This window comes from Oryzias latipes, chromosome 6 (genome assembly GCF_002234675.1).
Source record: "Oryzias latipes chromosome 6, ASM223467v1".
Classification (NCBI taxonomy): Eukaryota; Metazoa; Chordata; class Actinopteri; order Beloniformes; family Adrianichthyidae; genus Oryzias; species Oryzias latipes.
The window spans coordinates 26,777,141-26,804,525 of NC_019864.2; the positions used below are offsets into that span (position 1 = coordinate 26,777,141).

The 27,385-nt window shown below is 43.7% G+C and overlaps 2 protein-coding genes across 3 annotated transcripts; both read left to right on the forward strand.

Moving 5' to 3' along the window:
* Nucleotides 1–322: 322 nt before the first annotated feature.
* ambra1 (autophagy and beclin 1 regulator 1) lies at nt 323–21,046 on the forward strand. 2 transcript variants are annotated; one of them, XM_011476400.3, is made up of 19 exons: nt 323–638; nt 4,554–4,759; nt 6,021–6,079; nt 6,252–6,435; nt 6,819–6,991; nt 7,648–7,714; nt 8,936–10,443; nt 10,521–10,607; nt 10,723–10,908; nt 11,178–11,258; nt 11,345–11,448; nt 13,528–13,638; nt 13,821–14,009; nt 14,091–14,245; nt 14,340–14,479; nt 16,777–16,881; nt 17,890–18,077; nt 18,813–18,944; nt 19,206–21,046. In XM_011476400.3, the coding sequence occupies exons 2-19, from the start codon at nt 4,628–4,630 to the stop codon at nt 19,733–19,735; spliced, it is 4,131 nt and encodes a 1,376-aa protein (XP_011474702.1). In that variant the 5' UTR covers nt 323–638; nt 4,554–4,627; the 3' UTR covers nt 19,736–21,046. The 2 variants fall into 2 exon arrangements, with proteins under 2 accessions (XP_011474702.1, XP_011474703.1); XM_011476401.3 differs by having other exon boundaries at nt 10,578–10,607.
* Nucleotides 21,047–21,150: 104 nt separating this feature from the next.
* chrm4 (cholinergic receptor muscarinic 4) lies at nt 21,151–27,009 on the forward strand. Its single transcript, XM_011476402.3, has 3 exons — nt 21,151–22,027; nt 24,775–25,652; nt 25,735–27,009. The coding sequence occupies exons 1-3, from the start codon at nt 21,943–21,945 to the stop codon at nt 26,104–26,106; spliced, it is 1,335 nt and encodes a 444-aa protein (XP_011474704.2). The 5' UTR covers nt 21,151–21,942; the 3' UTR covers nt 26,107–27,009.
* Nucleotides 27,010–27,385: the final 376 nt, after the last annotated feature.

Here is a 27,385-nt window from a genome sequence, read left to right on the forward strand (position 1 = left end):
TGATAAATGCATAGCTCTGTAAATATTTTATATATAAAATAAAGAATAATTTATGTAAAGATTTAAATCTTTAATATTTTACTACTGGTTTTAAAATAAAACTTTCAGACTTTGTAGTGGATAAGGGAAAAAAGATGGTTAAAAGGAGTTTACTAAAATTATATTTTTTGTATAAGTTTTATAGTATATTTAAAATATAGTACAATTAAAGCATGATTATTGTATCTCTGCTAAATAAAGAGTGTGATTTAAAGTTATTTCTGTATGTTAAACAGTCCCGTTTACGTTGTGTTTATGTTAGAGGGCGATCGATCGGTGCTCTGTTAATAAGCCTGCGTATGCTGCGGCTAGCAGGTTAGGTGGTAGCTGTTGGCACTTGGGCAGCTAATAAGGTTGGACTGATGCTTCTATTATTACTTAAGGACTTTTATCATCTAGTAAAATGAATATTAAACGTGGATCACAGTGGGGTCCGATTTGTAAAACCGCAGTGTGAGACGGATGTTTCTGCCAAACGACGTGTTGTTTGTTTGCGGCCGAATTTTCCGTTTTTGGCCGAGCTAGCTCCTCAAGCTAACCGCAGCTAGCTTGCTAGCAGCTGCTGATGGCAGAACTGGAGCAGCGCTCGACCCGAAAAGGTAGGCCAAACTCTATCCAAGGTTTACCCTGTTAAAGCTTCAGCTGATATCCTAAATATCGATAATGTAATGATTTGTGTTTACAATCAAAGATGTATAGCCCGGGTTACTTCAAACTGATAGTTAGGTCCTAAGCTGTGAGAGGCTAGCAACGCTGTCGATCTGTAAACCTCAACAAATTCATATAATTTTCGACTCGGCTGACTGTCATGTGGATCTAAGGAGTCTGTTTTCCCCCTTCCTTTTATCTTTTAAATGTGGAGTTAAAATGACTATTGGCAGTATTCTTCTACATTAGCTAGGATGCGAAATGGGAAGACGCCTCATCATCGTCTTGGATTTATTTAATTTACACGTTAACAGCCTGTGTGTGTCTGTCAGTCGCAGATTACTATTTTGTTTTATTTCATTATTTATTAAAATCAATCAATATGAGAACAACCCCCCCAAAAAACTCGACAGCATTACTAAGAACATTTTTATTACTCCACATTTTTAGCCATCCATAAGTCAAATTGATCGTCCTCCCCTGTTAAAAAATAAAAATACAAAATCTGACTTTCTTTGATTCTGAGTCTAGATTTTTCTTAGCAAAGACGTATATCGGCTCTAAAAATATAAACAGAAAATTCTCCATTTTCTGATTTTTGATCAATTTTGTTTAATCGTTGTTATTGATTTCTGGGTGCACTTTGTTGCTATTTGTCCCCCCCCCCAGCACCCTGACTGTTTTCCACAGAAGCCTGACCTTATTCCTACTGCTCAGTCAGTGCAATTCAACAGATTCTCCAAGTATCTAAAGAGGAAATATATGAAAAAGATAAATGATTTGAAAGTTTGAGGGTCTGCAAAGGTAAAGTGTTGACTTGATGTCAGAAGAGATCCAGTCTCTCTGGCTTTCATTGTGAGTTGCTGCCCCACTTTAACCCAGAAGAACCTAGATCTATTCTTCCTAAAATTAAAATTATGTGGGATAGACCACAGACCAAGTGCACCACAGGACCTATTTCTGTTTTTCCGTTAAACCAATGTCATCATGAGTTCTTTCAGGTTATGCAAACAAATCACAGCACTAATGTTGTATGTCAAAGAAAACCTAATCCAATTTTAACACTAAAAATAATGTATCGCTATATGTATAAAATCCTTTTTCAGTAATCCAGATGAGATAAAATGTATGAAAGTTATTGCAAACAGACACCTCTGTTATCTGTAACCTTCCTTAGCTCTAAAAGTACTTGATATTGTTTAATACAAAATAGCATAAAAATTGTTCAGATACCAAAATAATTCAAAATTGCTAAGAGGAAAGTACTAACATTTGAAGGGGGGGGGGATATCAGGCTTATAAATCACCAAGAATAGTGTTTCTACTTCTGTAAATTAAACTTAAGTTGTCTGTTGTGGGAGAAAAAAAAATCCAAATATCAGAACATTCAAAGAGGACTTAATGGCTTTGATTTAACTTAAATATTTTAGGTAATCTTGTGGTGCACTTTGTGGTTTTCCTGTGTTATTGTTTATTGGTTACAGATTTAAATATGTTTAGATTGTTGGTGTTTTCTATGTGAGACCTAGTGACTATTCAAATTGTTATTGCAATTAATTGCATGATTTTCTGTGATAAATTGTGCTGCAGAATACAACATTTATTAATGTACATGTTTTCAAATGTATTTGAAAAATGTTAGTATTGAAAATCAGTTTACTTTGAAAATAAATAATTAGAGGATAGTAATAAAAATTGTTTGCTTTAGTATCCTAACCACAACCAGAACTCAATGGTCATTGTCTGATCATCAAGATGTCAACAATTTTGATTTATTTTTTGAATTTAATAACTACAAGCGACAAAAGTTGTCTTAAAAGGGAACAGCTTAAACGTCCCATGTTCAGGGATAAGTGTCCCTGGTACAGACGTAAACGGATGCATTAAATAAAAGGAAAATTGAATTACAGCTAAAAGATTTTTTGTATGAAACTTTTCAGTCTGAGTTTTACTAAAACTACAAATTTAAATGATAAAGATACATGTTTGATGCATTCTATGATAAGAGTCGTCTTTATTGTTTTGAAAATAAAGTAATCAAACTGGAGTCAACATTTTTTTATTGTAAATCATTTAAAACCAAAGCTGTGAAAGTATAAGCCCCTTCTTTATGAGAACCACTGCTGTCCAGCTGTATTCTGCTGTATAAACAAAACTTCCAGAATGGACCAATCATTTGTAATTATCCAAATTATTTGTTTTTGTGCAAATGTTTCCACATTAAAATTTTGTGGGTTTCTTTTTCCAAATGAACCTCCTGTTTAATCTCCTCCTTGAAAACAGACTTCTGTTGTGGTTCAAGGCTAAATATTTGAATAAACTGTTTGTTCACTTTTAAATACAGTTTTCTTAAAATTTTATACTGGAATCTAATTTATTTTTAATGAATTTAAAGTCTCAATATTTCAGAAAAATCTTTGGTTAATTGAGATAAAAGATGCCACTTCTTTTTTACAACCATAAATTAGCGTGACACTGACTCTAGATAGCAGTTTATGCTGAGACAAAAGCTGCAAACAGTCCTGATAAACATGAATGATGAAGTTTCAGCTGCCATAGAATATACATCCAGTCCATTTTAGATCCCCAACGGCAGTGAGTCAAAGACTTTTCTATTCAATATAAAAATACACAAAGGTGGGTTAAAATAATTAACGCTTTAACATGCCCGTCATCCTGGTTTGTATACAATATGTGTATAAATGAAGGTATGTTTTTACAATTCTATGTGGAAGGGAAATGAACAGGATTTCTTAATTTTTGGGGGTATTAGGAAGGCGAAGTGTGTTTACTCAAGTCTCCTCCCCCAATTTTTTTGGGACTTGTGAATTTATACATTTATACATATTGCTTGCTTACACAAGTTTCCTTATATTCTAGCATATGTTATACTTTGCAAAAGTTCTTGTTTTCTTTTATTTTTATCACTTGTTCATAATACATGTATGAATGCAATAAGTGCAGCTCCAGATGTTTTGGATCCAGATTGATTTGAACTCTGTCTTCATAGGAAAAACCTCCAGGGATCCATAATGTATTTTTTTTTTTTGTGGGTAAATTAGTCTATTTTTTTAATGCTGTAAGTCGGCAGCAGTCCCAAGTTCCTGGGTTTGTGTGGGTGCGTCACAAACTACTGCTGCAAGGTTTGGTATTACGGCCAGAACCGTGAACCGATTCACAACGTCATGATTTGATAAAATATCAGCCCTTTTAGAAATATCCGTTTTGAGAGCTAATTGAAATTGTAAATGGCGTATACTTGTATAGAGCTTTACTAGCTTCCTAGAAGGCCCGAAGTCCTTCAGTCTCATTCACTTAAGCACACAGACATTCATACGCTACCAAACACTGGTACCAACCTACAACCGCCAGGAGGAATGTAAGGCTCAGTGTCTTGCCAAGGATACTTTGACACACAGGCGGACAGGGCGAGTATTGAACCTGCGATCTCTGTGCTGTTGGGACCTCTTAAGGCGGAAGCAGCTCTAAGTCGGACATGACTTCCCATCAGTCTGTTATTGGTTTAATAAGGATATTTAGAGACGGAGTGAGGTTTGTTTCTTTCCAGGATTACTAGACCGAGCAAAAGCTAAAATGTTTTACCAGATTGTTTCAGTTACTCCTCAGATCAGTTCTGCAGTAGAAAAATTAGGACATATTTGAGTACATCCAGACTTTGTGTTTGCTGAAGCTGACATTCTTCACGAACACTGGGATTTCTCATTCTTCAAAATGAAGAAGTCATCATTTAGACTCCGGGTGGAGTGTAGACTGCATCATATCTACAGAATCCTCTCTTTTTGGCCCAAATACTTTCAGCTCCAGTTTCCATCATATAAACACTGAGCAACCTTTTCTCTTTTTAGCCTAGACTCTGGATGGCGGCGGACAGCAAGCAGCACGAGTGAACAGCCAATCAGCTGAGGCTACCTGAAGCAACATGGCGTCTCGTCATAGGAACTCTGTGCGGATCCTGTACAGCCGAGAGCGGGGGTCCCAGACGGTGGGATCGCAGAGGCTGCTGCAGCTGCTGGTGGAGGAGAAGGTCCGCTGGATGAAATGGCAGAGTCAGGTGGGTTCGGGCTCATATTTAGGAACAAGTTAGTGTAGCTCATGACACAAGTTTCTATTGTTTTTCTGTCTTTTTTTATTTAAAAAAATGTTTTGCTTTTTGAGTATTTTTTTAGACGGCTGCCATAAAATATTACAGTTTAAACTCTTTAGGTCTAATGCGGCGTTCATACCGAACGTCATCAGCGCATCAAATTTCCGTCATCTACCTCTGTTTAGACATGCATCAAAGTGGCTGCTAGACCCTTATCCAAAAATGTGTGCATAAACCTGACGCTCCTGCATGTGTGGGAGAAGCTACTTTTAAAAGTTTATTTCTTCACCTGTGCATAATGAAAGACAGAAGAAAAAAGAGTTGTTAAACACGTCTCCATGAGATCTTTCAGAGACTCTCCCCATACGGTGAAGTTCACCATCTACTGCAGGATCTGCGTCTGAATGACGGCCGCTTTCAGCGCTACTTCTGCCTCTCTGTGACCCAGAATAATGAGTTGCAGTCCTGCATTCGTCAGAGGAAGGAAAAATTAAATTAAGTATAAAATTAGAGGATCTTTTTAAAATATTGTCTCCATATAAATAAGAAAACAGTAAAGTTCAGCAGGAGCACAAACAGCAACATTCTCCTCTATGTTGGTTTTGGACTCCACCCGCTGATCACATCATCAACACGTCATGGGCCAAAGCTGAGTTCCTGATTGATTGACACGATGCAAATTCTTTGCTAAAGTTCAGATATTTTATCTCTGGAAACATTCCCCCCCATGACATGCCCAAAATGCACTGCTTCTAGACCACCGCGTCCTGCCTGATGGCCAAAATATGCAGAATCTCATCGTGTCTGGACATTGACTTAACATTGAAACTGGACGCCTCTGCCAGGCGAGCTGCATTTGTTGTGAACACAGCAGCAAAGCTTCAGCCTCCACAGTGGTAGAAGAGGGTGGGGCACCTCCTGGTGGCCGAGTTCTGCTGCATCGCGATGCTCCAAACATTTTGCTTTTTAACAAGTTTGACATGTATTAACAAAAGAAAATTCAAAGTATAGATAAACAAAGATTAAAATGTAATTTGTGTTTGAAGTTGATTTGTTTTTTCTTTTCTTTTTTTTTAAACTTTTGAGTCAGAAAAAAATGTGAGTTTCTTAGTTTTCTCTGAAGCAAACTTAGATGTCTGTGTGGAAGAGTCTTTATTTATGGTCATAAAGAATGGGTTTTGATGCTTGAACCTGACTGACTGTTACCTGCTGTTCTCTGCTCTAACAGAAGGTGGAGCTGCCTGACAGCCCTCGTTCAACCTTCCTGCTGGCCTTCAGCCCCGACAGGTGAGACTCACTAGTGACACGAGGCTTAAACCTCCTGTGTAAATGATGAGAAAAGAGACGAGTTCCCTCCACCTGCGGATTTTCTTTGACGAGCAGCAAGACTCTTCCTTTGGCCGTCTTTCTCCGAGTTTCCATCTTTGCTGACTGAAGAGCTCCCATGTTCCCCCTGCAGGACTCTGATGGCGTCCACCCACGTCAACCACAACATCTACATCACTGAGGTGAAGACCGGGAAGTGCCTCCACTCTTTGGTGGGCCACAGAAGAACGCCCTGGTGCGTGACCTTCCACCCCACTATTCCCGGGCTGGTGGCCTCTGGGTGCCTTGATGGTGAAGTTCGAATCTGGGACCTGCATGTGAGTATCCGGGTCCAAAGTTCTGGATGTTTGTTAACAGGCTGTGACTGCTGCCATGGCAAAGGACTACGTTTCATTTCAAACCAAGAGGTTTTTTTTAAATCTCTTGGAAGTCAGAAAAGATTTCTGGATTTGTTATGTTGAAGCTTTTTTTGTGTAAAAATTAAATTGTTAAAGCATGTGTGCATGTAAAAAATTTTTCTATTGAAATCGAAAAACCCCTGGTGCATTCATTGGCGCTTTGAAAAGAAAAAAGAAAAATCAAGTTGCTGTCTGCATTAAATCCCTACTTTTCATGAAAACTGAAGAAAACACAACAAAACAAATTAAGTTGTGTAGTTTTAGTGCTCCTGTGCTGTGTTTGACCGCTCCTCCTCCTGCAGGGTGGCAGTGAGAGCTGGTTCACAGAGAGCAACGTGGCCATCGCCTCTCTGGCCTTCCACCCCACAGCCCAGCTCCTTCTCATCGCCACCAACAACGAGCTGCACTTTTGGGACTGGAGCCGCCCGGAGCCGTTTGCTGTGGTCAAAACGGGCAGCGAGACGGAGAGAGTGAGGTGGGTTGAGGAGCACAAACACCACGATCAGCTGCATCTTCAACACAGCTGCCTGATGCTTCCCGCTGAACAGTTTGTTGCAGTATTTATTTGTTCATATTTTCTGTTTTAGCCCTCTTTGTTGAGCTTTAGTTTGGTCCTCTTCTTTGTGTTTCTCACTGATGGAATGCGTCCAGTTTAAAAAAAAACTCAGTGTGATGAGTTTTTTGACCAACAATCACATTTCTGAATGTGACTTTTTTTTTTCTTCAGCTGATGTGATCTTTTTTTTTTTTTTTTTTTGTCAACTAACAATGTGACTTTTTTTAATTGTATGAACAGAGATGATAAATGAAAACAAAGCAAAAGGAAGGATTTTCACTTGAGTATACAAAAACTGGGGAAACCTGTCAAAATATAAAAAATAAAATTGAACAAAATCTTAAATATGATTTTTCTAAACGGATCCTAGTGTTTTTTGCAGAATCTAAATTGTTCTTTCTTCTGTCCTCATTTCAGAGAACATTTTCATTCGAATTGAGTATTTTTCACGATTATTTTTCATTTTTTGTTTGCGTCTTTTCTCGTGCTGTTACCAGCTAGCTCTTACTGGTTTGTGTGAAGCTGTCACGTAAAACCTTTTTGTCTTCTGATGAACTTGTGTACATTTTTTGCAGGCTGGTGAGATTTGACCCTCTGGGTCACAACCTCCTCACTGCGATTGTCAACCCGTCCAATCAGCAGGTAAGAGAGTAGAACCGACAGAGAAAGATGTCGGATCAAACGTCTGTGATGACTAACTATCCCTTTTAAGTATAAGCTCAACACATTTGTTTAATCAATGAAGTCGATTCGACCGCCATTATTTTTCACGAAACTGATGCCACCATGTTGGAGCCAGACATTGTCAGTAAGCAGTAATTGGTTCAAATCTGTGTGCGTCATCGTTTCTATGGCAACCACTCTTGCCAATCAAGAGTGAGCTTGTTGGAAGTCCACACCCCTACCATTTGAAAGCGCGCTCGCTACATGAATGAAATCTGTCCAATGTATGAATGTTGGACATGTGGGGCCAGAAGGCACCACCTACTTTTGTTAAGGCATCTGATTGGTCCATTTTATAACTCAAACAACTCACTACCGAAAAAATATCATGAAAAAATAAATTGGATTGTTAAGAACATGTTTTTTAAAAAAAAAGGTAGCAGAGTAAGAATGGTTATTCTGACAAACATGATGATAGCTGTTTGTTTCTCAACAGAAGCTTTGGGGATTTTTTGCTTGTTGGAGCCAGAAGGTACTTCCTGTTTGGAACAGGAAGTTTACATATACAGTCAAAGATTTAACACCTTTATACTGTATTTCATTATTTCCAACGAACCCTTAAATCCAGGACTCCACTTAATTTAGCATCACCTTAAACAAACAAAAAACACTGAAGATTTTCTTTTTTTAAATAATTAAAAATAAATTCAGGGTTTATCCTGTTGTGTTTAAAGCTGTTCTAGAATACCGTTCCAGCTGATCTGCTGGTGTAATTCCACTTGGCATGAGTGGAATCAGGGGCGGAGCTACAGGGGGGGCAGCTTTGCCCCAGACTTGCCCCCCAAATATTTGAGTCAATAATGGTATCATTATTGACTAAGATTAAGAAATGCTCAATACAAACTTCTTTAAGCGTTGCAAAATTAATCAAAGCAACAGTGTTAATTAAAATAAAAGCAATATTAATAATAAAACTGTCAGAAATGGGTATGTTTAATCCTTTAAGTTGTAATGGCCTTCCACTCTGGTGTTCTGCCATTCTTCCAAAGTTCCAAATGTTCTAGCTGCCCCCCTGAGTGGAGTTGATTGCGTTTTCAAGTCTTTCCCTCTCGACTTGCATTGTTTATATGTGATTGTTTGTGCTCTTCCATGATGTTTGTATACTGACCCTACTAACCTGTTGTGCACCTCTTCTCCTAGAACGAGGAGGACTCTGAGGTTCCTATGGACAGTGTGGAGATGCCTCACTTCCGTCACCGGTCCTTCTTGCCCCCCCAGCCTGTTCGCCGCACTCCCATTCTGCACAACTTCCTCCACATTCTGTCGTCTCGCTCCCCCGCCACCCAGCCTGGAGGCGAGCAGGCGAGATCTGTGAGTGACAGCGGAAGCAGTATGGGAGCAGAAGGTGCCAGCATGCCCCTGAGCCAATACCCCAGTTCTGAACGTGGACCACCCTTTCCGGGCTGCACGCAGCACCTGGGCATGGTCTGCCTGTGTAGCCGCTGCTCAGTCAATCGGAGCCCCTCCCTGACTGCTGATGGCCTCCCTGTGGCTCTCTCTGATCCCAGGACTTCGTCTGACGCCACTGCTCTCTCCATGGCATCCACCTTCTCCTCAGCGCGCACAGAACCCAGACAGCCTTCAGAACGACCTTCAGCCTTTACCTCCGTCTACTACAGCGCCGGCGCCTCTTTGAACCCCATCATACCTGGAGGGCTCGAACCACATGTCAACCCCAGGCCCACGCCTGACTGGACTCGCAACCTGCTGAGCATGAGAGAAGGTGGGGCTGGTCCGGGCATCCTGCCGCCCAGAACCTCCTCCTCCTCCATCAGTCTTTTGTCGGTGCTTCGCCAGCAGGACGCCCCTTCCTCGTCTCCTGTGTATACTTCGGCCACTGAAGGTCGAGGTTTCCCCCAATTGGGGGAGTCTGGGGTCCGGGACGCTTCAGGGACGAGCAGCGGGCATCACCCTTTCTGGGATGGCTCTCGCACCAGCTCCGCCTCCTTCCGTAACGTGCTGCGGTGCAACCTAAGCCGCTACTTCCTGGAGATCGACCGTATCGACATCGACCCATCTCTAGGAGGCAGTGTGGCGGATGGAGGCCAAGAGCAGAGCCAGGAGCTACTGAACAACAACATGGACCCAGACAGGCCGGGACCCTCCTCGTCCTCCTCCACGCCCACCATCATTCACTACCAGCCTCCTCCTCCACCTCCTCCAGTCTCCCACAGTGTGGAGAACAACGTTCCTCCTCCATCCTCGCGGGGCCACTTGAACCGCTGCCGAGCCTGCCACAACCTGCTGACCTTTAATCATGACTCTCAGCGCTGGGAGCGCACCAACCAGACCTCCTCCACCTCTGCCTCTACTCCAGAGGCCCCCTCCTCTTCATCAGCAACCCCCTGGCAGCTGGATGAACATAGAAGGGCACTAGAAGCTCATACCCAGGAGAGGAGGGGGCCTCTGGAGTCCAGTGAGCAGCCGCCTCCTCCCCCCGCGGGAGGAGAAGGAGCAGCAGTTACATTTCCCGTTCCCCCACCCTCCAGCCAGCAGGGGGAGCAGACCGTGGGTTTGGTGTATAACCAGGACACCGCACAGTGGGAGAGGGTGTACCGGCAGGCCACTGCCAGCCGGATGGCAGATGCACCAGAGGCCTTAAGCCAAGAAATGCCTGTTGACCCCCCTGATGAGGACTCTCTGAGAAGGTAAGCTCTGCGTGAGCTGGTCGGTCTCACACTGGGGGGGGGTCTTTCTGTTATCTAAGGTTTTATGTGTCTCAAAGGCGGCTGCTGGAGTCATCGCTTTTATCTCTGTCTCGCTATGACATGTCCGGATCCAGAGACCATCCCATCTACCCTGACCCCGCCAGGTATGCCATGCTACACCTGACCTGCAGCAGGAGCAAAGCCGGGTTTCACCTCTGCGTCTAAGTTAGAAAGAACCGCTGAACGGAGCATTAACTCAGCTCTTTTTTCCTTCTGCAGACTTTCTCCCGCAGCGTACTACGCTCAGAGGATGATCCAGTACCTGTCCAGACGGGACAGCATTCGCCAGCGCTCACTGCGGTACCAGCAGAACCGCCTGCGGGCCATGTCTACGTCCTCTGACAGTCCCCCCAGCAACCCATCGAGCTCCATGGACAACAGCGATGTTGACTTTGAGGAGTTGGAGTAAGTGAGCTTTCGTTTTTAGGAGGGAGTCTGACTGTAAAAAACTGTAGGATGGTGGCACTAAACACTGCCACTTCTGGGTTTTGATCCAAAGATCAAATTTAGATAACATTTTTGCCCATACTCGAGGGAAACTTGAGAAACCCGCTAATTGGAAGGGGTTCAATCTCTGCGGTAGAACCCCGCCTCCGCTGCTACAGAATCTTTTTATCCAGTTTCATTTCTGTTTGGATGGGTTAATATAAATGAGAGTTTGTCTGTGTTTGCAGTGATAATGCCGACCGAGCGAGACACAGGACGCCACGGAACGCCCGCATGTCTGCTCCCTCTCTGGGTCGTTTCGTCCCCCGGTAAGTGCTCTAACTGAGGTCCCGCTGCAACAGAAAACCCAAACATTTTACCCTCATACGTTGTCTCTGGGCCCTCCCATCTGCAGCCGTTTCCTCCTGCCTGAGTACCTGCCTTATGCTGGGATCTTTCACGAAGGACGAGGACAGCCCGGCCTGGCCACACACTCATCTGTCAACAGAGTGCTGGCTGGTAAACAGACATGTTTTTTTCTGTGTCAATCCAAAGTCTGCGATCTTCATCCTATCCGTCTTACTTGGGGGTGTTTGTGTGATTCTTAACGTGCAACAGATAAGGGTGATTAAGGACAGAGATGGAAAGGTGCTAACAACCCAGGAGAGTGTACAGAAAAGATGGAAGGAGTATTTTGAGGAGCTGATGAATGAGGAAAATGACAGGGAAAGAAGGGAGGAAGATGTGGTTGTTGTGGAGCAGGAAGTAGCAGAGATTGGAAAGGATGAGGTTAGGAAGGCTCTGAAAAGGATGAAGAGCGGAAAGGCCGTTGGTCCTGATGACGTACCTGTGGAGGTATGGAAGTGCTTAGGAGAGACAGCAGTGGAATTTCTAACAAGGTTGTTCAATAGGATTCTAGAGAGTGAGAAGATGCCTGAGGAATGGAGGAGAAGCGTTCTGGTCCCGATCTTTAAGAACAAGGGTGACACGCAGAACTGCAGCAACTACAGAGGAATAAAGTTGATGAGCCACACAATGAAGCTGTGGGAAAGAGTAATGGAAGCCAGGCTTAGGAAGAAGGTGGAGATTTGTGAGCAGCAGTATGTTTTCATGCCCCATAAGAGCACCACTGATGCCATTTTTGCTTTGAGAATGTTGATGGAAAAGTACAGAGATGGTCAGAAGGAACTGCATTGTGTGTTCGTAGATTTAGAGAAGGCGTATGACAGGGTGCCGACAGAATACGTGTCTGAACGAGAGGGATCAAGGTAGAAGCGTTAGGTTACAGGGGGCTGAGGTGAAGAAGGTGCAGGAGTTTAAGTACTTGGGGTCAACAGTTCAGTGTGATGGAGAGTGTGGAAAAGAGGTGAAGAGGCGAGTGCAGGCAGATTGGAGCGGTTGGAGGAAAGTGTCAGGAGTGTTGTGTGACAGAAGAGTGTCAGCAAGACTCAAAGGAAAGGTGTACAAGACAGTGGTGAGACCAGCTCTGCTCTATGGGTTAGAGACGGTAGCAGTGAGACAGAGACAAGAGGCTGAGATGGAGGTAGCGGAGATGAAGATGTTGAGGTTCTCCTTAGGAGTGACCAGGTTAGACAGGATAAGGAACGAGTACATCAGAGGGACGGCTCATGTTGCCTGTGTTAGCGACAAAGTCAGAGAAGCCAGACTGAGATGGTTTGGACATGTTCAGAGGAGGGACAGTGGATATATTGGTAGAAGGATGTTGGAGATGGAGCTGCCTGGCCGGAGGGCAAGAGGACGGCCAAAGAGGAGATACATGGATGTCTTAACAGAGGACATGAAGTTGGCTAATGTTAGGGTAGAAGATGTCCATGACAGAGTGAGGTGGAAAAAGATGATTCGCTGTGGCGACCCCTGATGGGAAAAGCCGAAAGAGAAAGAAGTGTAGTAGCCAAAATGCAGTTAGTGAGTCTCAAAGAAATCCCAATTTAAAAAGAAAATTCTTTTTTTTGTAGCAGCATGAATTAAAGACAGGAAGGAAGTCGTCTCCTTTTGTTCCAGTTTGCCTCTTTTGGCGCTCTCTGAGAACCGTTTGCTGTTCACTTTATAATAAACCACAGCGGTGTTTGAAACCTTGAAGTTAGATTTGGTTTCAGTGGAGTTTTCCTTTGATATTTTTAAATATCAACGATTTAAACTCTCCCAACAGAAATTCAAACCTTAAATGTAAACAGAAACCTAAAAAATAAGAATTTACAAAACATCACAGATGTCAAATCAAATTGCGATGAACTGTCTGCATGGAAACAGTCTGCAGCATCACATTGTACATTCTTTGTACACTCCATTACATCTTTTCCTACTTTGTACATGTGAATATTCTAATCAGGGTACCATGAACTGCGTGTTTTTCCAGAGAAATATTGAGCTGGATCATTTTATAGGCAGCAATAGACACTCCAAAGCAGCATAGTTAAGAGGCGGAGCCGATGTGCTCGTTGTCGTGGCGCTTGGCTGCACTTGATGCTGATGAAGTTTTAGTACTTTCATTACTGCTTGTGCATTCTGTGGTCACCCTTTTTCTTTTTCTAATGTCCATTTTCGTGCAGACGTCTGAGCAGTGTTTCTTGTCTTCAGGAGCATCGATCGGAGACGGTCAGTCTGCCGTTGCCAGCAACATCGCCAACACTACGTACCGCCTGCAGTGGTGGGACTTCACAAAATTCGACCTGCCGGAGATCAGCAATGGTACGGTCTACACTGGCAGCTTCTGCTGCTGCAGTGTTTTTATCTGACTGATGTTATTATTTAAATCTCAGATTCTATTGCTTCGGCTTGTCTGAGGCAGCTGCATGTTTTAGATGTTCAGGGTGAAAAGATGAAACACTGCTGCTCACACATCTGAATGCTGGGTTTTCTTTTATTCGCAGCCTCGGTCAACGTTCTGGTGCCAAACTGTAAAATCTACAACGACGCCAGCTGTGACATCTCTGCAGATGGTCAGCTACTAGCGGTCTTCATTCCCAGCAGCCAGCGTGGTTTTCCAGATGAGGGCATCCTGGCCATATACTCTCTGGCTCCACACAACCTAGGAGAGATGCTTTACACCAAGAGATTTGGTGCGAATTCCCGCCACATTCCCTTGTTCAAGCCTTTGACTCGCTGAGCCACGGCATATCTTGACATCTTTTCCTCTGCAGGTCCCAATGCCATCTCTGTCAGTCTGTCTCCCATGGGCTGCTACGTGATGGTGGGACTGGCCTCTCGTAGGATCCTGCTGCACCCCACCACAGACCACATGGTGGCGCAAGTCTTCCGCCTGCAACAGCCGCATGGAGGAGAGACATCCATCAGGGTGAGAAAAAAAATCTTTCATTTCACTCTTTGTTGCTGTGTTTTGTTCTTATGCTCCAGTGGTGATCATGTGTATTTGCCCCCCTGTGTTTCAGATGGTATTTAACGTGGTTTACCCCATGGCGCCAGACCAGAGGCGCCACGTCAGCATCAACTCTGCTCGCTGGCTGCCAGATCCAGGGATGGGTCTGGCATACGGGACCAATAAGGGAGACCTGGTGATCTGCCGGCCCGTGTGAGTTCCTGTTCCTCTGTAGCTGAAGTTGACTTCAAAGTAGTAAGAATTGACAAATGTGAGGAACACAGTAGAAAGCCTGTGTTCACTGAGCATTGTTTCTGTGTTGCTGCTTCACTGTTTTTGTGTCAAACTGTTTTTTGCCCTTATACTTTTCTTTTCAAAGTTTTTCTCGCTTCACTTTTTGTCCTTGTGTTTCGAATAGGATTGAATCAAGTTAACAGTAGCGGTTTTAGGCAAGGGCAATACGGGCAATTGCCCGGGGGCAAATTTCAATGGGGGGCAACATCCTTGTGCTTGGAAGAAAAGAAAAATTGTGCCACTATCGGTTTTCTATTATCTATTATTTTACAGACTTTGGAACGGCTTAAAACCAGCGAATTGGCGCCCCCGCAGCTGCGCGGTCCTGTCTTAGAGAAGGAAAAGGGGAGGGGTAGTGGGCGCAATAACGCAAATCCTAGATCATGGCGTGCCGTTGGATCACTCAGCTCATGTTAATGTCATTATTTACTGACTATTGTAGATTTATTACGTGTCTTTTCTGTGGTTTATTTGAGATAATTAATAAACAATCGATCATTTGTTTATTAATGTTTTAAGGTTTTTTGGAGGATTTTTACTGTTGAGCGCTGATGGGGTTACTCGCCCGGCAAGTAAGTTAGTGTAGAACCGCCACTGCAAGTTAAAAATATATATTTTTTAACTTCAACGAAAAAGACTTGAACCTTTTAAGATCTGAGCTAATATTCAAGCTAATTCTCTACACACATAGTCATATGGCCAAGCAGAATTAACTACTGTGGTGAACCCAACATGTGATGTCCACGCATGTGGATGCCAGGTTAGACCTCTTAACGTGATTTGACGGTCTTCATTTATGTTCCTGATGGATATCAGAGGAACTGTTTTCCAGGATTCCAGAAGAGTCTGAGTTTCAGACTGAGATCCTCCCTCTGCGTTTGAGTTGAAGGTCTCCGTCAGGATGAAGCTGAAGTCCAAAGAAAGGAAATAGGAGGATACACTTTCAATCTAGCATGTATATGCGTTTTTGACGTTTTCCAAAAAGTGTTTCTAAACTTTGAACAGCATTTCTCTTAATGAGGTGCTTTGTTGAAACAATCTTAGTGAAACCATAAGACGGAATGATGCATAAACATGAGGAGCAGCTGAATACGGGAGAAATGCTGGATTGAGAACATTGTTGCAGCAGCACGTTTAACATACATATCTATTTGGTGTTTTTAACATGTTCTTGTGGCATTTTTCTGATGATGGACGTGTGAAGAAAATTTCCGTATTCAAATCCCGAATTAGAAGCAGGCGAAAGAATCCTGTTTAAAATATGTAAAATATGTAAATATGTAATTTTACTTTGATCTTTTAGGGTGATTTTTAACATCTTCCCAGGGACTGCAGATGAAAAATAGCCCTTTGGCTAACTCTGGCATATTGACAGAAATGTTTATTAATATGCGCTGTCCCCCCTATTCAAATAAATGATTCTCAATTGCTGCGATTCTCAAAAAAGATTATAGTTATGACATTGAGAATATGCTGGGCGGGCCAAAAGCTCCCTGCTCCCTCCATTCTGATGCATCAACTTGGACGTCTCTGTTTTATCTTCATCTGAGATGACATCTAGATCAGAACTGGACGACTGGATAGCTCCAATAAGGCTCGCCATATTTGTTTCACCGGTTATGTTAGATTTGGGGTGTGAGGGACGGTAGGCTAGCTGGGGAGAATGTAAAAAGAGAGCCCCGCCCACAATTCTGAGGGGAATTTCTAATGAACTCCTGTCACTCTGCAGTCCTGTCTCTGTCCTGTGTTTCTAGCAGCTCAGCAGGTCACAGTTGGAAACTCGACCCCTAACTCGTTTTACCGAGTTGTTTGGGAAATTACGCATGACATCAACGGTATAAATTATGGGTTTCAACTTCACAAGCTTAATCCAGCTCTGCTACAGCTTTCACTTTAGAAGCCATTTCCTCCCTAAAGAACCTCCCAGAACATTGAAAAACCTCGTTTGTGGTGCTGAATTTTTACAAAAGCAGTTAAGCGTTTCTGCATGGTGTTTGTTTTCCTTTCAACTACAGCCTTACCCCCCCCCCCCCCAAACTTCCTCTACACGAAGCACTGATGTCATTATCTTCATCTCAACAGGAAGAGTTTTAATTGAAAAAGCTCAATTAGTGCGTTTAATGAGGTTGTGGTCCAGGCGCCTCTCAGAAGACGCCCTTCCTGATCTTCCTCAGAGCAAAATTGGATTATAAACGTGTTTCTGTGTGCGTGTGCAGGTTCTACCGCAGTGAAGGAGAGAATCCCAGTGAGGCGAACAGTGAACCCTTGTTCTCCGTCAACAATAGTGGAACAAGCCGGACTCGAGGTTCTGACAGAACCGGGTAAGAATCTGCACCAAGCAGTGTATCTAGATCAGTGTTTTTCAACCTTTTATGAGCCACGGCACACTTTAACCATGACAAAAATCCCGCAGCACCAGAAAACAAAACAAAAAGGAAAAGCTCTTAGTCTGTATTGATCTACAGCCCATCCACAATCTCACATGCATTTTTGTGATAATTGTGACAGAAAAAGCTGGAAGCTGCAGCTGTTTTTTTAAAAGATGTAATAAAAGTTAAGTTAGAAGATTTAAAAACTGTGTGTTTGTTGTTGTTTTAAGACGTTAAGAGGAGAGACTCATTGTTCGCCAAGACGCTGTCACTTTAACCCAATGCATCATGGGAGATTTAGTGGAAAAATCCGCAGACAAGCGTCTCTGAGTTTCATTGTTTTGTTCACTTTTTCCACGGTCTGACACCGGATTCTGTGGAAAGCTACACTGCTAAAGACGAGCTTTAGCTGGTATTTTTGTTAGAACTGAGAGCGAAACAAGGAAGTGAAGACTTTTAACCACTTCTGATTGGTCAGACTGATGATGTGTGATTAAGACTCCAAGAATGATTAGTGGAGAAAGTTAAAGGGGCGGGACTTTTCCTAAAATAGAGCTTAAGCTGCGGCTAAGTCGCGGTACTGTCATTCTTATCAAAATGTCTTTAATAGAATCAAATAAACACAAAGAAAAAAGTATTTTACGATCTTTCCTATTCCAAACTACTCAGTGTTTTATCAGGGTTTGTTTGGATGAACACAGAGCTGATATCCTGGAGATGGAAAATGTTTTTAGATCAGTTAATGAGGGCAATTTCCCACACTGGTTGAAAAAACACTGATCTAGAAGAACAGTTTCAGGTTTTTTTCCTCAGATTTCGTTAAAAACTTCTGCCTCACCTTCAAAACATGAAAGTTCTGTTTTTGTTCAGAAACCTGAAAACACTGCAGGAGCTTTCACTGAAAGATGTCTCAAACTTTCAGACACCGACGTGTCACATGAACTGGTTTTTGTTTTTTAGACCAAACCGCACTGGTTGGAGGCTGGACAGAGACATGGGACTGATGAACGCCATCGGTCTTCAGCCCAGAAACCCCGCCCCTTCAGTAACGTCACAGGGAACCCAGACGCCAATCATCCAGCTGCAGAATGCTGAGACGCAGACAGAAAGGGATCTTTCAGAACCCAGCGTGTCCCACCCACCTGCAGGTACGTAAAGGAAAACTTCAACATGCATTAGATGACTTATCTTTGTGATTAATAACAAAGTGAACAGAGAATTTGTTGGCACAGCAGGTCTAATAAAAATGTCAATAAATACTTCCCTGAAGTTTTTTCTTGTAAATAAAACAAAGTCAAATACCATTTGAGAAAAAATGTGACTGTTGGTCGTCAGCCGCCCCTTTTAAGCAGCACCAGATTGTTGTCTATAAAGCTAAGTTGTTCTGCTCGTTCTTCAACCATGCGGCTTCTCAGAAGATGCAGAAGATGCGTTCCCTGGACTGATGAGGATGGTGCAAAAAAGAAAACTTTCCTTCATACTTTGCAAATCTCTTGAAGCGCAGGAGGGAGGGGCTGTAGTGACACCTGCACACAGAGCAGCTGAGGCGGATTCTGTTTTTCTTTTTTTCTTTTAGTGAGGGCAGGACATTTTTCAACATTCATTTTGATGGCATTAAGACATTTGCATTAACGGGTTATTTACGTGTTGAAAGTGACGGCCCTAGTTGCTTTTGCCGTGAAGTGCAGAGGACTGAGTTCGTGGTTTGCATAACCATTCAGGTCGCTCGGTGGGTGGGATAATGCTGGAGACGCAGTGGTGCTTCTGAGCCAGAATAACCAGTTCAAAACTAGCTGATAACAAATATCGGCCCGATCAGGTGACTACTAATAAAGAGGGGGTTTTTTTTCCCTTTAAGGACAGTTGTTTTCACTCTTCTTTAGGTAGGGCTCCTGAAACTCCATCCACAAGTCGAGCAGCCCAGGTGGAGCTGGAAGGGGCAGGAAGCAGCAGAGCTGAAGACCGGGTCCAGGTTGAGGTCTCATCTGAGGCCCACGGCTCTGCGGCTGGTTCTGGTACCGTTTCAGCTTCTTTTCTCTTCTAAAGAGCATGAGCTGCTCTCTGCTGCAAGAGGCTCCTTCAATAGTTTTACTTTGGTTCTTCTGATCCGTGTCACTGAAATACACCTGAGGACAGGTGAGGACAGGCTTGACATCATGACTGAGTGGTTCAGTCAGGGAGCCTGTGAGGGTCATTTCTCGTGGAGAATGTTTGCATTTTGTGACGCCTGCTTCCTGCTCCCCTCATCTCTTCTCACATGCTTCCTGCTCCTGCAGGTCCAGCAGAGTCTGCAGAGTTTGGTTCAGGGGAAGATGCTCTGGCTCGAATTCGGCGGCTGATCGCGGAGGGGGGCATGACAGCAGTGGTCCAGCGAGAGCAAAGCACCACCATGGCGTCTATGGGGGGCTTCGGAAACAATATAATCGTCAGCCACCGCATCCACCGTGGCTCCCAGACTGCCTCTGGTGCCTCAAGGCTCATTGCTGAATCCTCCTCACGACCTCTCCATGTTGTCCCATCCCAGCCCTACCCCCACCCTTCAGAGACCCCAACCCCATCTGAGCAACTCACCCCAATGTGGGGCTCCCGGGTGCTGTCGGGCCCCCAACCTGCAGGCCTGTCTGTGGCTGTGGAGATGGATGACGTCTTTGACGGGGTCCAAACAGATGATGACTCCTTGCCAGGCCCCTCCTCCCTGCTGTTGTCCTCCCCCTCTTCGTCGTCCTCATCCTCGTCAGCTCACAGCCCCCTCCCTGGCAGTGGGGGGACTCCAAACGCTTTTTCTGGTGACCCGTACAGCAGGTAGAGACCCAGCGTGCCCCAGCGTGCCTGGGGGTGGGCGTGGCCCACAGCTTTACCTGCAGCCTACTCTAAAGGTGCTGCCCGACTCTGAACGGGGTCTCCTGCGTATAAAAAGAAGGGGCCCACACTCCAAGTCATCACCTTCGTCCCCTTGCCCCCCTCCTCTGTTCATCTGGAATGGCATCCGTGAGGATGAGAAGCAGACTCTTCCTCACTGGCTTCCATATGAAGAAGTGTGTGGATGATGGAGGTTCGAGGAGGGGGGCTAGGCGGGTGCAGCTCCATGGCGAGGACCCAACAGACACTCCTGCAGTTAAAGAACCTACATGGGGCTTTTTACCCCGCAGAAGATGGAAGAAACCACTTCCTGTTGGAAAAGAGCGGCCGCGCATCCCCCCCCTGTCAGTTGCACTAGCGTGTGTTTGGTGCTGCCCTTGTTGGTTTGTTTGACCCAGGCTTTAAGTGAGCGATTTTTAAAGTCCTCATGTTTGAACTGATGTAGGGGTTCTTTCCAGAACCACGGCTGCAGCAGGGTCCGAAGGTACCGAACGCCAAAGTTCAAGCATTTTCGGACTTCCTCTCTCCGTGGACGAGCAGGGATACACTGATCTAAATTATCAGCCAGCAAGAACAAAGTTCTGGTTCCTTTTTGAGAGTTTGGACGTGAAGAGACTGTTTACAATTGATACCTTTGATTCAAACCTGCTGGTCCAAAGTTCTTCATCCTGATGAGATTAAGGAGTTCCAATCATTTTGGTAGGTTTGCTCAAGCAGAGCAGTGAAACCGGCTTAGATTCCACCTGGATCTCACGGAGTCGAGCTGCTGGGGACTCCTGAAGGCGGAGCTTCAGCCCGATGGGAGGGGCTTCCGTTCTGGATTTAAAACCCTTTGCAGCTGCGCAGCTCGGGTTGTCAAGAAATCCCCTCCCACACTGTGTTCCTTCAAAAAAGCCTCCACTGAAATCTCTTCCGTTCTAAATTATGCAGAGTAATTGGACCCGTCAGTAACAATGATGTGGAGGGAAAACTCTTTTATTCTCACCTGTATTTCCTGCGGCGTAGGTGAACTCAGGTGCCTCGTTTCCCTGAAAACCTGGGGTCAGGAAGCAGGACAGTGCAGCAGATGATGGATCTTGATGCTCCTCCCTGGTTTTACTTGATGCTCGAATGTTCTAGACCGGTTCGTGTCAGCTGGTGTGCATGTGCGTGTGTGCGTGCATGGTTTCAGCTGTTTATTACAAAGATGGACCTGTGTCAGTGTCACTGTGGAGTTTGACTTTTAGACGTGATGGAATTAAAGAACTTTGAGAGTTTGTCTGTGATCTCCTGTATGTCCTTCATTATTTTTTAAAAGCTATAACATTAAAGGTTTTTTTAGGTAGAAGTCGTACACACAAGTCATTTACATTTTGTTTTTCTAAAAAAGATTTTATTCACTTAATGATTTCTGTTAAGCAAACATTGTGAAGCTAATATTTTTATCACCTCAGCAGAGAAGAACGTTTAGATTTATTCTCACTTCAATATATTTATTAAGGTGTTAGACTTATTTTCACATTAAAACTTTAAAGCTATAGAAAATAGAACAGGCTGTATTCAAAGCCCGCTTAGCTGTTGGGAATTAAAAAACAAGCAGGTTGCTCATGTATTCATTTCTCAGTAGCAGCATAACATGGTGGAAATTTTACATTAACTTAAGAACATTTTTTCTAAAACAATACAATATATATATATATGTTTTTTTTTAACATTAATGTGAGTAGCAGCCATCTTGATTTACGACTGTGGCGGGAATTTCTGCTTTAACTTTAAACCCTTCACAAACGAATTGATATTGGAGTTGGATTGACGTGGTTGCTATGGTGATTCCCGCTTTATTTTTTCAGGGAATGGGAGACAGTCTGACCTATTAGAACTGTGAGTTAGAAATGTTGCTCTGTTAAACAGAACAACACGATTTTGGTACAAACTTGTGTTGGTTTAATGTAAAGCTAAATACTTTCAGTAAATAAACTGGAGCTTTAAATGAATTATTTTGATAAAAGTCCCAGTGAAATCACTTCTACTTTAGGATACTTTCCTGCTTTTTTTGATGCCAGAACTCAACTCTGATTGGTCAGAGCAGGCCTCCCCTGCCATTCTCCAGCAGATGTTTTGTGCTGAAAATAATTAAACCCACTGCTGAAGAGGCACAAGGCGGGGCGAAGGAGGATGATGAGTGAGGTCTTCCTCGGCTCCGTATATATGGCTGCAGCTACAGATGGTGATGATGGTGTGGGCCGCCGCGGAATCAAAGGTAAGCTTTTCTTTACATTGTTTCTGATCAAACTGCTTTTTTTTTTTATTTAATATTCAGTTTTTATTCTATGAATTTATGAAGGAAAATAATGTTCCTATGATATATATATTTTTAATTTGAATTTAATTGTTTAATGTGAATTGAGGAAAGATATTGTTTTGTTGCAACTGATTTATTATTTTGTTTAAATTTAAAAGCAATAACCTTTTTCCCTGATTGGCTGATTTAAAAAAAAATTCTCTTGTATGGAAATAATGCAATTTGAGTCCCTCTCTTTTCCAAACTTGCATTTATTATTATTGGTCATAAAACTTTATATTTAGTGCCCTGAAATTCACCCTTTAATATATATATATATTTTTAAAATAATGAAATTGTGTCCTTTAGTGAGAACTAATACTTTTGCTTTTTCATTAGATCATCTATTTAGTCATGTCCCTCATGACCTTACTGAAGGTTGACTTTAGGAGAAACCAACCAACACTTTTTCAAAAATTAAAACATTTGACATCAATTTAAAGCTTGTTTTAAGTGTTGCTTTAATTAATACTTAAATATTATTAATTAATGATTAAATATTATTAATTATAATCATTTTATTGTTGTCCCAGAATAACACACTGAAGAATAACACACTGAAGAGTCCAAGAGTCCTCAAAAGAAGACAGATCGGTTCCTGCCTTTTGTGTAATTTCTGACATTCACTTTGTGAAATTGATTTAGCCAATCTCAGTACCTCGAAACCATCTCACGAAAAGGATACTTCTTTTCTTTTTGGCTTTTCCGTTCAGGGGTCACCACAGCGAATCAGCTTCCTCTATCTAACCCTGTCTTCTGCATCCTAACACCAGCTACCTTAATGTCCATAAACCTCCTCTTTGGTCTTCCTCTAGACCAGGGGTCGGGAACCTTTTTGGCCAAGAGAGCCATAAATGCCACATATTTTTAAATGTAATTTCGAAAGAGCCATACAATAATGTAGCGTCTCTTTCCCACACTGAGGCACTGAGACTTAACCTCTTTTAAGATTCTTTATTCTGGTTACTGCAGACCGCAACAAACGCCGTACAATTAATTCAGCAACTCCTGAATCTCTCCCGCCGAGACGAGAGCGCTTCTCCCAACTTTATATTCCCCTGCTCCCGCTGCAGCCCTCCCATTTCCCTTATTCGGCCCATAGCTGAACCCCATTGGTCCAAACTACCTAACAACAGGCTGAGCGACAGAACTGAGAGCCAATCAGATCTCTGCTTGACGCGTTCAATGAACTCCAGAACTTTTAACGCGGCCCAACAGCCATCCAACTCAGTCCGCGACAATTTGTTTAAAACTAAATATACAAATGAATGTGTGCATTTGATTTAATTTCAACATTTTTAAAGTACAATAAGTCTGTAGATTCTTTTTAATAACATTGTTATTCTGTTGCTAATAAATGATGAGTATTTCTCGTGGTAGTTTTGCTGATGGTCTAGTCTGGTTGATCCGTGGTGAGTTTCTGCTTCGTGCAGGCGTTGAGACTTTAAACGTCATCGTAGGTACGAATGTTCTGTAGATGTGAGAAAGACTGCTCACATGCAGACCTGGAGCCAAACATACACTCTCACGCTGCAGTGAGTGACGGGCAGCGGGTTTTACGTTTTTATAATCCCTGCGCGATTCACCTGCTGTCCCCACAACCCCTCACCCCCACCCTCTGCTTTCTCCCTCACACATCCCGTCCCCGCATCTGCGCGCTCTTTCTCAGACACGGGAGCGCGCAGTTTTAGGCACGTCAATTCACAAGTTTCCAGCTGGTACAAACTCTGTGAAATAATAGATAATAGTAACTGATAGCGCTGGCGCAGATTTCTCTCTCTAAGCACTGCTACTACTGCGCGCCTCTGGCATTGCATCGCGCCCGAGAAGGACTGGTCTAATGAAAAAAAAAACTATAATTAAAGATTTGTCTGCGAGCCACATGTGACCATCAAAAGAGCCATATATGGCTCGCGAGCCATAGGTTCCCGACCCCTGCTCTAGACCCTGTTGCCAGGCAGCTCTAGACTTATTTCACTGTCTCCCCTCTGTCTGAACCATCTCAGTTTGGCCCCTCTGATTTAAAGAGAACCTCAGCGTCTTCCTCTCTGCTACCGCCAGCTCTGCTTCCCGTCTTTTCCTCTGTCCCTCTGGGCCGAACAACATGGCTGGTCTCACCACAGTTTCTACACTTTTCCTTTCATCTGAGCTGTAACTCTTCTATCACACGTCACACCCGATACCTTTCCCCACCCACTCTTTTGCACATTTTCTAATACTCTGTACTGTTGACCCTAGATACTTCAAATCCTCCACCTCCTTTATAATCACAGTCTGCAAACGTCATAGTCCATGGTGATTCCCGTCTAACCTCATCTCTCAAGAAGATAGAAAACTACTGATAGAAAAAAAACATTTTTTAAATAAATCTTTTAACTCTAAACGTCAAGCATAAAATGTGCTTATTGTTTAGTACATGAAGCAGCTGCATTTTTCTGCAAAAATCTCAATCCGTCGTGTTTGAGTGTAACAGAGTATTGATGGGTTGAGATTTTAATACTTTGGATTTTAGATTGTCCAATTATTTTGATAATTACCCTTCATTTGAATTAAAATTCTCCTCCTCATTCCATCTTCAAACCTTTTACCGGTATGCTTGTTGTAATCTGCATCATGTTGTGGTTCTGCTTCTGGTTCCGACTGAAACCCTGTGTGTGTTTTTGTAGGAAACATGAGCTTGACTGTACACCCGGACCTGAACACCTCAGCTTGGCCCGGCCCCTCCACCAACGTCTCGGGTCAGCCTGCAGTCAGAGTGACACGGCTCAGCCCAGCTCAGCAGGTCCTCGTCGTCATGGTAACCGCCTCACTCAGCGTGGTCACCGTCCTGGGCAACCTGCTGGTCATCTTGTCGATAAAAGTGAACAGCCGCCTGCGGACGGTCAACAACTACTTTCTGCTGAGCCTGGCGGCGGCTGACCTGATTGTAGGCCTGCTGTCCATGAACCTGTACACGCTGTACCGGGTGAGGGGCCAGTGGCCCCTGGGGGCTGCTCTCTGCGACACTTGGCTTGTTCTGGACTATGCAGTTAGCAGCGCTTCTGTGATGAACCTTCTGCTCATCAGTTTGGACCGGTATCTCTGCATGACACGACTGCAAAGCTACTCAGCGTGGAGGACAAGGAAGATGGCTGGCCTGATGATCGGCGCCGCCTGGGTGCTGTCCTTCGTCCTGTGGGCCCCCGCCATCCTTTGCTGGCAGTCAGCTGGTAGCAGGCGTGTTGTCCCAGAGGGTCACTGTTACATCCAGCTGCTGGTCAGCCCGGCGGTCACTCTGGGGACGTCACTCCCTTCCTTTTACCTGCCGGCTCTCACCATGATCGTGCTCTACGGGCGCCTGTCAGCTGCCAGTCATGCACGTTTGAGCGCGCTCCAGGTGGAGCGGGCCACCCCCAGCACACCTAGCTACTTCCACCAAGACTTTCTCCTGAAACGACACAGTTCTGTAACCAGTGACCAAGGCTCAGAGTCATCAGTGAAGCGGAATGACAGCATCCACAAGGAGATCAGGAGGTCTGTGGAGATGGAGGGCTGGAGACATGTGGTATGGGAAGTTCAGCCTCCTGACCCTCTGAGCTGATGGACCAGTAACTCTGGATGCCACTAATTTGACTCCTGTCTTTTAGGTTGTGGACGAAGACTCCACTAATAACCAGACAGATCTGCTGTCAAGAAAAGACCTCCACTGGCGGGCCTCAGAGGCGCTTTCTACCTTCAGGTGTCAGGAGGGAAGGAGGCAGCGGGTAATGGCGAGGGAGAGGAGAGTCACCAAAACGATCCTGGCCATCCTGCTGGCCTTCATCCTCACCTGGACGCCGTACAACATCATGGCTGTGGTCGCCGCCTTCTGTCACATCTGCATCCCGGACGTTGTGTGGAGCCTGGGTTACTGGCTGTGCTACGTCAACAGCGCCATCAACCCTGGCTGCTATGCTCTTTGCAACACAACCTTCAGGAGGACCTTCTGCAGCCTCCTGCACTGCAGGAAGCTTTACTGATAAAGACCAGGTGACACTGCTAACGGCTGTTTTTATTGAGATTACATCAAGTTCACTGAGCTTCAATCATGTCCTTTCAAAGAAACAAAGCTGCTAGTTTATGTAAATAAGGAAAATACCAACATTATTTTTTCTATCTTCAATTATTAGATTTCTTGTGAAAAACAGCGTTCTTCATATTTATACAGCCTCTTAAAGTACCACTCTGATCATCTTTTGAGCTATTTTCAAAACCTTCAGCCACAATTTAAAAAAAAAAAACTGTTGTTTTTTAGGACATAGTTTCTGCAGAGCGACAGGAGTTCATTAAAAACTCTGCCTCTGAGTTGTGGGTGGAGCAACGGCGCCCTCCTTTCCTGTCACCCATGACTGAAAGCTGTTTGCTTACATGCTCTTCTGTTAGTTTACAGCCCCTCACAACCCCAACTTGACATTAACAAAATGGCGAGAAATATTGGAGCTATCCGACTGTACAGTTTGGAGCCAGACGCCAGCTTAGACGAGGAAAACAAAGATGTACGTAGATCGAGTCGTTTAGAAGTGGATGCTTTCGAATAGATTGAAGCAGGGAGCTTTTGGACCATCTAGCATATTTTTTGTCACAAAGAAGCTCAGCATTTTTTCATCTGCTCCTGATTTTAGAGATATTCAGAAATACAATTTTGAGCTTCATTTTCTTTATACATCTCCTCCATCATCGTAAAACCGCCCCAAGAACACATGAAAAACTCAATTTTCATCAGAGTGGGTCTTTAAGAGATCAAACTTTATCATTTAGAATCCATGATTAAGAACTGATGATTAGAGACAAACTGCAGGAGGTATAATCCCCTTTTAACCCCTGTGCTATCCTAGGCACTTTAACATTGGGAGTTGGGTCATCTAGACCCACTAGACAGTGCTCTGAACCTTTTGTCTTCAATGATTTGTGATCTTCACTGGTGTCCATGGATTACATGAAATCTTTCCACCTTTATCCACCTTTGTCATGGTAGGGAGAACACGTCAAAGTAAGGGTGGGGTCATAGGATAGCACAAGGGTTACAAGATCAGAACATGAGCTCTTAGTAAAATTACCTCCATGAACTGTGAGGATTAGTCAAAGATTTTGATGTTCTCCAGTTGACCACATGGTGGCGTCTCTGCATCTTTGGAGATCTGAGGCGCTGACACAAATTTAAAGTTGCAGGCCATTTGGAGTCTCTGGATACAGTCATGAAAGATGGTAAGGCACAACAACTTTATTTTTCTGATGAGGGCGATGAACCTCTTGAGATGA

Excerpts from the sequence above, each read along its gene's own strand:
- ambra1 (XM_011476400.3), top strand. The coding sequence starts at position 4,628 with ATGGCGTCTCGTCATAGGAACTCTGTGCGGATCCTGTACAGCCGAGAG. Across the intron at positions 6,080-6,251 it reads CTGGCCTTCAGCCCCGACAG|GACTCTGATGGCGTCCACCC; the intron begins GTGAGACTCACT and ends TTCCCCCTGCAG. Across the intron at positions 7,715-8,935 it reads TCAACCCGTCCAATCAGCAG|AACGAGGAGGACTCTGAGGT; the intron begins GTAAGAGAGTAG and ends CTCTTCTCCTAG.
- chrm4 (XM_011476402.3), top strand. The coding sequence starts at position 21,943 with ATGATGAGTGAGGTCTTCCTCGGCTCCGTATATATGGCTGCAGCTACA. Across the intron at positions 22,028-24,774 it reads GGGCCGCCGCGGAATCAAAG|GAAACATGAGCTTGACTGTA; the intron begins GTAAGCTTTTCT and ends GTGTTTTTGTAG. Across the intron at positions 25,653-25,734 it reads TGGAGGGCTGGAGACATGTG|GTTGTGGACGAAGACTCCAC; the intron begins GTATGGGAAGTT and ends CCTGTCTTTTAG.